Genomic DNA, 14,339 nt, shown 5'->3' on the forward strand with positions numbered 1-14,339 from the left:
TTGTCAGTCCGGCCCGCGCGCGGGAGGGAGTCAATCGGGGTCCCACTGAGCGGAGGGAGTCCGGTTCGCGCTCTGGGCCTCTAGTATCTGAATAAAAATAGAAAAAGAAAGAAAACAAATGCAGGGAATTGATCCTGACACCAGAAATGTTGCACCAGCAGGACTCGGCTCACACCTATAGCGTCACGGGGTGTCCCTGGTGGCCTTCGTGGGGCAAGGAATCCAGTTACAGCAATAGGGGAGCACCGGCCTACGTGTGGGTCGCACGTGCTCCGCTGACAGTAAGGCTGGCTTGTCAAGGAGATCCCCAGGCAATCCCTGTCCACAGAAGGCGCCGTTTGTTTACACACAGATAGCGGAGCACGTGCTGAGCGGGTGAACATTGTTTGCAAACAAATGGCACGTTCAGGGAATTTAGAGAAGGCGAAGTATTAACTCATTCGATTTCCTGTTTGGATGAACCATGAGTCACAGACAGCCGTCATTTCTATTACAATCTCACAGATGCTCGCCACAAAAATAAAACATCATTTTCACATTTAGCCACTTTGTAGTATTTTCTCTTCAGGGCTGCTTCATGCTATGCTCTCCAGCCAGGACGCTCGGTAGTCACGCGACCACCCATCGAGTGGGCGGGCGGGGGAAGCGGGCCTTCGTTCATTAGCTTTTTTTTTTTTTTTTTAAATTTCAGCTTGAAAACTCCTTTCAGTAGTTCCTGCAAAGAAAGTCTAGTGATGAACTCCCTCAGCTTTTGTTTCTATAGGAAAGTCTTTATTCTCCTTCACATTGACAGACTGGGTATTCTGGTTGGAAAATAGTTTCTTTCAACACTTTAATAACTCATTTCACATGTGCTGGCCTTGCGGGTTTCTGCCAGAATACCGCTGATAGCCTAGTGCGGCCTGTTTTCAGATGCACACTTTCTGTCTACTGAGCTCTCCCACACCACACACAGACACTACACAGCTGCAGAATGTGTGTGTGTGTGTGTGTGTGTGTGTGTGTGTGTGTGTGTGTGTGTGTGTGTGTGTGTGTGTGCGTGTGAGTGGCGTTAGCACTTGTGCTTTTGGGGTGCTCACAGACCTGGTAGCAAGATCCTCGGGTGTGGTACTCCCTGCTTGTGGCAAAGTACAGTCACCAGGAGCTACATCCCTATGTGCCTCTTTCCCAATCTCCACCTTCCCTCTCCTCCGACCCCGTTATAGAGGTGCCCTCGCAGAACTCTGGGTGTCACTGGAGAGAAACGGATTTCTCCAGCATCATCCCACACCACTGAGGTAGCCGGGGTACTCAGTCCCCACTGCCATCCACCTCAGGGGGTCCCTGCCCCAGAGATCAGCAGTGTGCAGTGGGAGGAGGGAAGCTCCGGGAAGGTTTCTCTCACCACTGCTGTGGCTGCGGCAAGAATCCTACTTTTCTCCTCCAGGGGTGCGCTGGAGGCCCTCCCAGGGCAGGCTGGCCTTCTGCAACTCTCCCCTCCCTCTCCCCTCCGTGGGTATCTGCACAGCCCAGCACTCGCCAGGGTGCTTCTTCCACTGCAGAGAGAGGGGTCTGGGCAGTTTCCTCACCCTGAACAGTGTTCTGGTGCCTATTACCAGACTCATAGTTGAGTGAGACTTGTCCTGGGTCCCTCAGCGTATGCTGCTAGATCTCACAGCACCCACAAAGGTACTCCCCCCCCCCCCCCCCGCCACAGATAGTATCTAATTGTTCATTCCCCACAATATTTGTCCATAATGCTCTATCTCTCATCTCTCTATCTCTACCTCTACCTCTACCTCTCTTTATCTGTAGTCTAGCTCTATATCTCCTATTTTTTTAAAAACAGAATATGATTATATTTAATGCACAAGTTTGATACTACCGAAAAGTAAAACAGCAGAGTAAAATAGTAACAAAAAAACATGGTATATCATTTGCAATACATGAGAAATGGTTAACATCTTTAGTTATAAACAAGCTCTTAAAATCCAGTGACACTATAATAATGCAAGGAAGCTGGAAAAATGAAATGAAAAAATACAAGTGATGATTAAGCAGTGAGCATATATGATTTTGCTGAGCAGTGATTAAGAATAACTTCTCTGCAGTGTCAGTGAGCAGAATAAAGAAAATGACACCTAATAGTCTACAGCTTTGAACAGTGTTGCACAGTTTGAAGTCTCAAACAGGGGGAGGCAGAATAAAGAGAAGGACCTAGAATGAGGGAAAAGCTAACTTCTGAGTCTATATATAAATTGAGTATTTTTAGCCAGAGTAATTCCAATTCATTGGAATTTTTTCAACAAGTTAGTTGAATAAATTCAAAAGGAATGATATAAAAGCATGTTTAATGCAGAGAAGATGCGTGGCCGGTGTAAGCGCCTAAAACACTACTTGTCTACAATGTCCGAGCAGCACCACAAGGGTGCGCACTAACTCTATTAGTAGATGATAGCATAGGGAGTACAGGTGGTTTGTACTGTGATCCGTATATATGGGGCCTGGTGGGTACCTGAAACATTGAGGGGACACTTTACTTTTGAGTATACCTGAAACTAATACAAAGTAATATTGAATGTAATCTAATTGAAAAATAAAAAGACATTAGATGGCATGGGGGAAGGGTAAAATTAAAAGGGAAACAAAGGTACATAAAGTAATAACTACATACTTAACAAATTTCTATGTTGCCTAAAAGCTAAAAAAAAGAGACTATTTTTTTAAAAAATTTTAAAAATATAATTTCTATTGTTTCAGGAGGAAGGGAGAGGGAGAGAAACATCCATGATGGGAGAGAATCATTGAAGGGCTGCCTCCTGCACGCCCCCCACTGGAGATATGAAACCCTGCAGGTGCCCTCACAGGGAATGGAACCCTGACTTCCTGGTTCATAGGTCAATGCTCAGCCACTGAGCCACACCAGGTTTGGCCCATGTTTATGTACCAGAATGAATGACACAGACAAAAGAGACTATTTTTAATGAGTACATTTTAAATCTACGCTATGATAATAAGTAAAATAGAAATATATGGGAGCCCTGGAGGAGGCCTCACAACGGCACGTCCAGGGCTTCAGGATTAAGGTCTCCAGCTTTCCATCTCCTGGTGCCAGTCCCACAGCAACAAGGACAATAGTCGACATGCTGCTTACAGTTCTCACCATCACCCGCTGGGTCACCTTGGACACGAGCGCTCACTCCTGTCAGGCTGGCAGGGAGTGTCCATAGCCACGCCCAAGAGGCACCTCTGAAGCCTGGCTGGCGGGTGTTTCAGATGGTGGCAGTATATCTCCTAATGATTCTGGTTCTCAGGAGAACCCTGACTTATACATATTCAGCTGAGTTAATTTCCAGGATGAGATGGCCAGGCAATGGGGCAGGATTTGGCTGGGAATTCACCTTTGCCGTCCTCATGCCAGTGTATCTGCTTCTTAATTGACTCTCAATGCTGCCCACAGTACCTATTACCCTATATTACTCTGCCAAGGAGGATTGAGTAAGTTAGGGAATTACAGGGGTTTGAGGAACTGAAGTGATGGACTTGGCCTTGGATGGAGCTGTGCCTGGTGGTGCTGAAATGAAAACACAAGAGTGAAAGCCTGTGTCCAGGCACTGAATCTGAGGAGATGCCCCCTCACTTTCTGCTGCGCCAGGTCACCCTCAAATACAGACAGTTCCTACCCCTCCACTTTGGGGCAGCTGCTGAGACAGGCCTTGGGGTGGAAAGGAGGGTGGGGCTGGAGCCTGTTTTCATGGAGCCTATACAGCTAATGGGGGGAACAAGGGTTCATATAACCAGTCAAGGGCCTGCATTGTGCATAGTTTGTTATATTCCTGCTCAAGAAGGTCCAATTTTCCAAGTTGGCTCTGAACATGTGTTTGATCATGTTGTCGTTCTCTTTCAAGGGAAACCTGTTTCTCCAAGACAGATGACCTTTCCATTTCTGCATCCTTTATCATATTACACATGTATTCTAATTGCTTTTCTAAAATATTGCATTTACTTTCTGCAGCTAACAACTGACATGTCAGTTCTGATTGTGCTTTGATTCCTCATTTTTTGAATTCTCCCTTTCTTGTATCTGTTCATCCAATACTTTCCTATATTCAATTGTTTCTCTAGACAAGGTTTTCACACTTTCTTCTACCTGAATCCTTTCATGTTCTAAGTGTTGAGTCTTTTTCTTGAAGATTCTTCAGAGCAGAAAATATGGCTTTGCTGTTGCTTACTGGATAGGCAAGTGTAGGCTTATTTGGGGAGCATCGTAGATCACAATTAAGGAAAGGCTTATATGGTGGATACACCACATATGAAGATGAGGAATGGCGAAGCATACCTCCATTAGACCTTGATGGTTCAGCTAAGATGTTTGAGAACTGAGACCCAGAAGTTGTAGAGACCCATGCCGCCGCCATCTTCCCGCCTGCCCAGAGGACCCCCACAGCCCTGGTCGGGTTCTTGTGCTGTCCTTCCAGATCGGAGAGCCACCCGCTATGGGCAACCCTAAGCCGAGCCCCAAATGGAAGGGGCTCCCTTGCTTGAGGTGGATCAGGAAGCCTCTGCCTGGCAGGAAACCACATATCCCCGGATATGTCCTCTTTGTCCACTAGGCCAATACTCAGCATCCATCAGTCTATAACCAACACTGGGACATATATGCCAGACTAGCTAGGGGAAGAAAAGGTCTAGAGTCAGAGGACTGGCAGAAACATGCCACGGTTCTGCAGGGAGAAGGTAGAGTGTGTAGGGTCTGATCCTGAGAAAGCTGAGGAAGAGAGAACCCAATGTTGGAGAAGGGAGAGTTAACAATGATGGGTCAATGAGTTTAGCATGGCTCCCGGAGATGGAGCTAATCTTCTAGTAGGATGGGTCTTTGGAGTTTGAAAACAAGGGTTGAACACACAACATGAAATAGAAAATCCAGAATTTATGAGACAGGTTGGACCAGGTGTGTGATTGACATCATCCCTGGGCATTGAAAGCATCATCATGGCTCCCCTGTTGTTGAAGTGGTGCATGGGGACAAGGGCAGGCAATGAATAGAAATCTGTCCAGGTCCTTCTCATAGAGGTATCACTGCATCCGCAGATCCAACAATGATCACTTTACATTCCCCATATTTGTACCAAGAATGGAGAGATCTTTGTAGTTAGTGAATTTTCTATGGGGTGAGGGCTACCTCAGTGGGGACGTACAAGAACTTCTTTCTCATTTTGTCGTCCCTCTTTCCCAAGGAGAATGTTAAAGCAGTATTGTATCCTGCACAAAATGACAGAGATTAGTAGCAGCCTTTACCTAAAAGGATGCGGGTGCATGATCCCTATCCTATCTCTCTTTGATAGCAACCTGGTCTGAGACTTCTGTGAATGCGTGTCTATTACATATTCCAGGCCTAAGTCTGTTGCAACTACTCAGCTCTGCTGTTGCACCAAAGCAGCCATACATTTGTTTGGGACACTCAGGATATTCTGAACCCTTCATCTGTGAAGAAATAAAAAATATTTGAGAAGTAGGGATGTTCATGCTGAGAAGACTTACTTCTAGCTGAAGGAGGTGAGTCAGGGGGAGAGATCACAGGAAAGTCGCTGTGTTGGGTGGGGGATTTGGAGAAATAATAAAGTTCTCATTGGTTAAGTCCTAGAACATTTGTTTGCATTCAGAGCATCAGGGTAATGTTTGAGACCAATACAAGATGCCTGCTAACTGAAGAATGACCCTTACATTCTCTGTTTCCACAAGACGTTCTAGCAGAATCACTGGGAATATTTACCTCATAACATGGAGGAACAGTGAGATGCTCTGAATTCTCTACTGGGTTATAAAACAAATCTCCATATCTCAAACAATTTAAAATGGAACTGCCATATGACCCAGCAATTCCACTTCTGGGAATATATCCAAAGAAACCCGAAACAATGATTGGAAAGAATATATTCACTCCTATGTTCATTGCGGCATTATTTACAACAGCCAAGATTTGAAAGAGACCCAGTGCCCATCAATAGATGAGTGGATAAAACAGCTCTGGTACATTTAAACAATGGAATACTACTCGGCTGTAAAAAAGGTAGGAAATCTTACCTTTTGCGACAGTGGATGGACCTGGATAATATTATGCTAAGTGAAATAAGGCAGTCAGAGAAAGACAAATACCATATGATCATACTTATAGGTGGAATCTAAAGAATAAAATAAGCTAAAAAAATAGAAACAGACTCATAGATACAGAGAACAGACTGACAGCTGTTAGAGGGGCAGGGAGCTGGGTGAAAATAGTCCAGGATTAAGCAAACCCCACAAACTCATAGACAGACAACAATATGGTGATTATCAGAGGTAAAGGGGCTGGGGAGGTAGACGAGGGTAAAGGAGATAAATGGTGATGGAAGGAGACTTGACTTGGGGTGGTGAACATACAATACAGTGCACAGATGATGTATCATAGAATTGAAACCTATATAATTTTATTAACCTGCCATGCCAATAAATTAAACATAAAGTTTTTTAAAAATGAAATGAAATGAATAGCATATCTAATACTTGCAACAATAAAGATTAAAAATAATAAAGATAAATTAATTTTTAAAAAACAGAACAGCAGGTCATCCAGAGGCAGCCAAGCAAAAGACAGAGTTGCTGAGATGGTCCACACCACCAGGGCCTCCTTGGTCGCATCGGCAGCCTGCAGAAAAGGGCGAGTGTTGGTACCAATGGCTGAAGAAATCCTGGGTCAGTTCTCCTGGGGTTACAGCACCCCAATCACTCCCCATCTCCAGCCCTGCCCTCACCAGAGTCATGTCTTCCCTGAACCTGCCACCCCTGCCCTGGGACCAGCAGCCTGTACCAAGCTCTGCCCACCCTTTGCACATCACAGAGTCACCCCAGCCCTGCTACAGATGTTCTGGGTTAATGAGTCAATCTGCTCCCTTCACTCAGGTCTGATTCTCCTGGGGGTGGGAGGGTCTAAAGGACCTGGTGGGAGCTCTGATGGACAGGAAGGCCCATCCTAACACCTGGCAGCCTGGGGAGGGATGCAGTCAAACATCCTTCTTTTCCCTTCTCTCCCAGCCTCTTACCTAGCCGCACCTGGAGCTCTCAGTATGAAGGTCCCAGCCCTGCCCCATCCATTCGTGGTCAGCCCCACCTATGTCCTGAGTCACCTCTGCCCTGGGCCACTCAGTGGCTCAGGATCTGGAGTATGGAGGAGGCTGTCTGTCAGGTGACTGCATCAGGGCTCAGCCAGGAATCCCAGGGGTTCACTGAGAACTGGCCTCCTTCTAACCTTACTCTTGCCTCCCTACACCGTCCTTACTGTTTGCCTCCCTCCTTACTGGACCGTTCAAAACCACTTCCTGTGAACTTCAGCTTTTTGAGTTGGGTTTGCAAGGCCTTCCAACACCCTTCCTGGGATTAGATCCAGCCCCCTGGATATTCCCTTCCCTGGACATATCACACGGAGCCAGCATACCACTCTCACCCGAATGTGAGCACTGCCCATGTCCTCTGTGCCTGCTGTCTCCACTCCACCCACACTGGGCCCCCAAACTTTCTCCCAAACAGAGAATTTGAGTCAGAACTGAAATCCCTAAACTCCTTCAGCATCTAGAGGCCTTAAGCCTTGGTGTGAACCTTTCCTTTTCCCACTGGCATCAACAGTGAGGAGACAGCAGAACTCAGGGCTGAGCTAGTGCAACTTATTGCTGTTCAGTGATAACATGTGTTAGTCTCCTGGTATAATTTCCAGGAGGAGAAGTTTCAGTGAGGCGGGATCAGGGGTCGGGTTGGGAATTCACCTCCCTCACCCCTGGCCATCTGCCTTTCACTTCCCACTCAATCCTGCCCTCAGCACCTGTTACTATAAGGCCCCAGCAGAGGATACCTACTATGATGGAGCCGGTGAGGATCACAGGGACGATCGAAATGATGGGCATGCTGGTTGTGGCCTTGGACGGAACTGTGGCTGCGGCAATGGTGGATGGAGCTGTAATGGAAACACAGAGTGACATCCTGTGCAGAACCCAAATCTGAGATGCTGTCCCAGGCAATCCTGCAATGCAAACAGTTTCTACCCCTCTACATGTGGCAGCCAATGTGACAGACACTGGGATTGGAACAAAGAGAGGAGATGGGCCCTATCCCCTTGAAGCTCATACAGCTAATGGGGGAAGCAAGGGTTACAATATACCCAGTCACTCCTGCTGCGACACAAGGTGATTGAGGAAGGTGATTGAGAAGTCCTCTCAGGAGCTGATTTGATTGAGGTGGTTTTGAAGGATTCCAAAAGTAGACCAGTTGAGATGAAGAAGGAAAGTAATGCTACAAAGAGGAAACAGTACAAGGAAAAAGTTCTAAAGCCCAATGATGCCCTTGGGGTCAGCAAGAAATCCACAGTGAGTGGTCTAGGGTTATGTGCAGTGAAGAAGAGGAGGTGACAAGGGAAAGGAAGGATTTCAGAACATACCAATGACTGTTAGACTCCAAAAAAAACCCCAAACTCCTCGGTCGGATCACTTTTTCAAACCACACACAACACACAGACACACACACACAACGTCAATGTAATTTCAAGAGACCTGTACAACGTCATCCCCTCTGCACAGTTACCTTTTGTGCTCAGAACTTCACCCTGGGCTCTGGAAACTTGTGGAAGCCAGTCTATACAATCTTGAGTAGCGATACTAACAAGTTCACCAATCATAGCTCTGTCACTGGCCAATGTCTCCTTTAACGGTTCCCCTTCAGGTTGCAACACTGTCCAGCTTTTGTTCTCCACGTTAAAGAGGAGAGATTTATGTCCATCAAAGCCAAACTTCCAGGATGCACTGTTGTGTCCATTGGATTCCTGCTTACACATCATGGTGCCCTGCAGGGAGAAAGAATCTATCCCTACCACCATGGGAAAGAGGTCAGCTTTGGGTCTTGATACATCCTTTGCTACCACCTTGTGTCCAGCCCTCTCTCCCCTCCTATCTCCTAGTCTTGCTCTGTCTTCTGTGTCCTATCCTGGCTGCTGGGCCTCTTAGGTGGAACCAACTTCCAATCTATATATATAAAAGCCTAAGCGACTAGTACGACCAAATGACCAGAATGACCGGTCAACCAGTCTCTATGACATGCACTGACCACCAGGGGGCAGATGCTCAATGCATGATCTGCCCCCTGGTGGTCAGTGCGCCCCCCACAGCCAACCTCCCATGGCCAGCAAACCTCCTGCAGTCCCTCCCCCTATCCCTCCTCTCATCTGACAGGCTCTGGCTGGCAACTGGAAGGCTCCAGCCAGCCCAGCCCTGATCAGGACTGGGTGAAATGGCCCCAATAGTCCCTAATCACCAGCCAGGTGTAGAGACCCCATCCATGCACAACTTTTGTGTACTGGGCCTCTAGTATTTACATAAATGCAATTGTTCCCTAACCCTACAACAGTGTTCTACTCCTACCATGGGCCTTGCAAACTTACCAATGATTTTAATAATTTCTGGTTTAATGTCAAGCAGGTTCTTTTTGAGCTCTTCCATCAGGCCTTTTAGAGTTTTAGTCTGTCTCTCCCAGACCTCTGTGGCATTCTTTTGGCTATTACAGTTATAATCAAGAAATTCATTTCCATTGATCTGGCCTTGAATCTTACACCATGGTTGTCCATCAGGAGTAATGGTGAATTTATAGCTAAGAGAGATAGCACCTGTGAGGGAAAAATGCAAGTGAAGGTTGGGGTTGGAAGAAAAGTGCCCACAAGTGCCTCTCCCCCATCTCTTGACAGCAAGTGCATCCCTCTGATGGGCTGGGCTGGGCTGGCAGAGCAAGAACTGACTCTGCCCGGCCCTCTAATCACCAGGTGAAGGCCAGTGACCCTCCCTTGCTTGAGGAGGTCCTGGAGGCCACCGCCTGGCAGGAGACCACACAATCCCCGGTATGTCCCCTCTATCCTCCAGGCCAATAACCAGCATCAGTGAGCCTATAACAAGTCCAGGGATGTACCAGGTTTCATAGGGGAGAAAAAGGTCTTGATGCCAGAGGATTGTGGGGAGATGTTTGAGTGTGCACGGGGCTGCTCCTGAGGAAACTGGATGATAGTGGGGACGGAATGAGATGGGAACCCAATGTTGAAGAGGTGGAGTTGACAACTATAGGTCACAGGATTTAGCACAGCCTTGGGAGAGGGTGCTTACCTGCTACTAGGATAGGTACTAGGAGTTTGAGGAAATGGATGGCTACACTGTATGAAAGAGAACATCAGGAGCCTCCAACACAGATAGTACAGGGAGGGATTAAAAGACTCAGAGAAATGCATAGACTCAGAATGGTCATAGTATGAAAAGTCAGAACAACCAGAAAATGTCTATCAACTCTGCTCAAGGGAATGCATGAAGGATTCTTTATCGAACTTATTATGAATGCTTGATGATGCCGGGGTTCAAATGTGTCACTTTGGCATATTGATCATTTTGAATTAAAGTTATTTAAGAAACAGCTGGTGCAAGAAGGATGCTCTGACCGTCCTTTGTCCCACTGAAAGAAGGCAAAAAATCTCCTATGTGAAATGTACTTTCCCTATACCAGGAGGTAGAGAGACATTCTTAGCACCAGAGATAGGGAATTTAGGGCCAAGAAGGCTGTATAACATAACCTTCTTGCTTCATTGCTAATTTACCACTCCAAGCCAAAATGCCTTTGTTAATTCTTCACAAACTTATGATTTCTTTGTTTAAAAGCATAAAATCTGCTTACTGTGGTTACTTCAGAGAGTTTCCTATTTCTATAATTTCCTGTACATACCATATTAAAATTTGATTTTTACATGTTAATATGTCTCACGCTAATTTAAGTGTTAGACCAGCCAGAAGAACCTAGGTGGGTGGAGGAAAAATTCTTCCTCCCCAACAGTAAGAAGGGCAACACCATTGTCAGGAGTGTCAGTGCTGGCTGTCTCTGATGCCAAGAATTATCAAGTGGAGGTAGTATTTCAGAAATGGGCTCCCAGTAGTAATGGAGATGAAAAATCCTGATAGAATAAAACAGTGTCTTATCCTGGACAAAATGATGGGATTAGATATAGGAGCTCAACTGTAACAAGCAAGCAGAGTGCCATTACTGAAACCATCAGAAAGGTTCCTTTGGCTCATGGAACATAGTGATCCTAGAGACAAAATACATAAACAGCCAACTCAGAGAGTGCTGGATGTAAGTAATAAAACCAAAGACAAAACACAAGGATAAATACTTGGGAGGCTAAACGCAGCCTCCCTAGAAAGAGGCTGGGTCTTTTGCCAGTTTTGAGAACTGAGCCACTTCTGAGACCAGTAACCCATTACTAGAAGGAGAGGCCTGGTTCCCATGAGGAGGGAGCCTTCAAGCTGACAGCAAGTGCCAAATGGCCATTACTTGGCTAAATGTACACTGGGAAACAGAAACTACCTACATACCTACATTCATATTGGAGCTAGTGTGTGAGACATCATTCCCAGAGATGAGAGGTATCATCATGGGCCCTGTTACTAAAGTGGTGCATGGTGTGGGGGCCCCGGTAATGAACAGACACCTGCCCCAGGTCCTGCTCACAGTGCTATCATTTAATCCAGCCACCCACACACTGGTCATTTCGAATTCCCCAGGTTAGTAACAAGAATAGGAAATTATTGTAGTTAGTGAATTTCTTGTAGGTTGAGTGCCACACAGTAGGGGAATTCAAGTGCAACCTTCTGAAACTGTGATTTCTTTTCCCTAATAGATTGTTAAAATAGTATTTTATCCTGGACAAAATGATAGAGAAGAGTACCAATCTTAAAACCTCTCTAAGATTGCAGGGGTATGATCGTTTTTTCCTCCTATTTAGTTGCCATCCTGGCCCAAAAAACTTTCAATAAATGAGTATCCAGTAAGTATTTCAGGCTTTGCAGATGATAGATCTCAGTTGCAACTACTCAGCACTGCTGTTGTAACATGAAAGAAGTCATAGACAATACGTGAATGTGAATGGACCTTGTTCTTGAGGCATAAGACCCAGCAGACCAAGGATACCAGAAATATCTGTAGTAGCACAAGGTGCTTTAGGGCCTTCATGGCATTTCTATTGGAGAATCACAACTCAGATCCCTAGTGTTCAGAAGCAAGGCCATGTCACTTGCAGCAGGGAAATCCACATCACTTAAAGCAGTGGTTCTCAACCTTCTGGCCCTTTAAATACAGTTCCTCATGTTGTGACCCAACCATAAAATTATTTTCGTTGCTACTTCATAACTGTCATGTTGCTACTGTTATGAATCATAATGTAAATATCTGATATGCAGGGTGGTCTTAGGCGACCCCTGTGAAAGGGTCGTTCGACCGCCAAAGGGGTCGTGACCCACAGGTTGAGAACTGCTGACTTAAAGTATTTCAGGCTTTGCAGATGATAGAGCACTTAAAGAGGCTGTGGTAAAGCACCAAGCTGGTAGGGATGAGGCCTCTGGCTATGGACTATTAGAGTTTCTCATCAGGAGTGTCATTAAGTGAAATAAACGTAGTGGTCACAAGACAGAAATGATTCTTCAGGCACTGAGATGAGCAGGGTCACAGGGAATGAATGAGATGCTGATCTTGACACCAGAAATGTTGCACCTACAGAGCCCTAAGCTCACACCTATAGCTTCATCAGTGTCTCTCACAGTCTCCTTGGATCAAGGAATCCAGTCTACAGAAAGGAGTTGAGTAAAGGCCCCCACCTGTGGGACCCACATCCTCTCACATTCACTCCACCCAGAAGCCACAGGCAAAATAGGGCATGTTTCTGGCTCTTCAACACACCCTGCAGGAACCCTAGGGGATGATTTTCTAACAGACATGACATCCATATGTGGGACACCCTAAATGTGGGGCCAGGAAACTATGACAGTATCCAAATGTGGTTCCCCATTCACTTGCATGTTGTGCTTTCCCTCTGCAAACATGAAGGTGCCTATTGCATACAGAGACAGATAGTAAGTGGCCTGACATTCATTATCGCTCTTTGTAGAAAAAGTTTGCAGGAAGGCAGATCCAAGATGGTGGCAAAGTAGGTGGAAGTTACACTCACCTCCTCCCAGGACCAAACTAGAAGTACAACAAAAATATAGAACAATTAACTTGAATAACCAACAGAAGACTAGCTGATCAGTAGCCTTATATCAAGGATTTTCAGAAGTCACATTGAAACTGGCAGGGAGGGGGGAGATGTAAAAAGGGCTGAGTACTTGCAATATCCAGGGGTGACACTTTGTAAAGTATGACTTGCCTAACCACTAAGCCATACACCTAGAACTAGTACTAAATAATACTGAATGTAAATGGTAATTGAATAAAAAACAAACAAAAGTTCAAATGAATGGCAGTATAACTCAAAACAAATGGAAGATTTTTTTCAAAAAAAAAAAAAAAAAAAAAAAGAGCCCAGCTGGCGTGGATCAGTGGTTGAGCCTCTACCTATGAATGGGGAGGTCACGGTTCCATTCCTGGTCAGGGCCCGTGCCTGGGTTGTGGGCTTGATCCCCAGGGTGGGGCGTGCAGGAGGCAGCCAATCAATGACTCTCTCTCATCATTGATGTATCTCTCTCTCTTTCTTCCTCTCTGAAATCAATAACACACACACACACACACACACACACACACACACACACACACATAAAATTAAAATATTTTTAAAAAGGACATGAAAAGGTTTGCAGACACCTGTCTCTGTGTATGACCTTTATATGTTGCTACCTCCCCAGTAGCTAGAAAATATGGGTTTGGGACCATAGGGTAGAGTGAGAGTGCCCTTTTTTACCACCATTCTCAGGGGTCTACTTTGCAAAAAGTATAGAAAAACAAAAGAGCAAAACTGGAATTGTGTTCTTTTGCAGTTCTGAAGGCTAGAATTAGACATCATGGTGTCAGTAGAGCCATCTCTCTCTGCTACCTTTGGATGCCTCCTGCCCCCCGTCCCCCCTCCCCCCCTCCCCCGCTCCGGGTTCTGTGGGCCAGGTGCAGAGGCTTCTGCTGGGGGTGTCCTCAGGTGAGGGAGATCAGGTGACACTGGTGGAGGGAGGGTCACTTCAGAATGGGAAGGTGTTGCAGGCACTGGTTCTTAGGACGCCAGCAAACAGAGTTTAAAAACTGATCTGGGGTGTGGAGCAGCGGTGACTCATTAGGGAAGTGAGCGTGTGTGTCCGACTTCAGGTTGAAGCGTGGTTGGCTGGTAGAGGAGCTTAGAAGTTCAAGAGCAGTTTTCCCGGGGAAAGCCATGTGAGCAGAAGAGGGGCCCGCAGCTGTCCTTGGGTTACTAACGTGAGGGATGCCCCGCCCCCCTCCGTCCTGTCCACGCCCCACATCCCACAGGCCAGGGCCTCGGGCTCCCACTTCCCGAG

The 14,339-nt window shown here is 46.2% G+C and overlaps 1 protein-coding gene across 2 annotated transcripts in view; it reads right to left on the bottom strand.

Moving 5' to 3' along the window:
- The window catches only part of LOC102258697 (NKG2D ligand 1-like), a 24,412-nt gene that overhangs the window by 9,529 nt on the left and 544 nt on the right, over positions 1-14,339 (bottom strand). The window contains exons 2-6 of one of the 2 annotated variants that reach the window (XM_014532132.1): positions 9,440-9,661; positions 8,587-8,868; positions 8,168-8,298; positions 7,866-7,963; positions 6,575-6,664 (exon numbers count right to left, since the gene is read on the bottom strand). In XM_014532132.1, the coding sequence (XP_014387618.1) occupies positions 7,886-7,963; positions 8,168-8,298; positions 8,587-8,868; positions 9,440-9,661 (713 nt within the window). In that variant the 3' untranslated portion in view covers positions 6,575-6,664; positions 7,866-7,885. Of the gene's footprint in view, positions 1-6,574; positions 6,665-7,865; positions 7,964-8,167; positions 8,299-8,586; positions 8,869-9,439; positions 9,662-14,339 lie in introns of those variants that run through there. The other variant, XM_014532133.1, reaches the window with a different exon arrangement.

The sequence above is a fragment of the Myotis brandtii genome, unplaced genomic scaffold, assembly GCF_000412655.1.
Source record: "Myotis brandtii unplaced genomic scaffold, ASM41265v1 scaffold847, whole genome shotgun sequence".
NCBI classification, from domain to species: domain Eukaryota; kingdom Metazoa; phylum Chordata; class Mammalia; order Chiroptera; family Vespertilionidae; genus Myotis; species Myotis brandtii.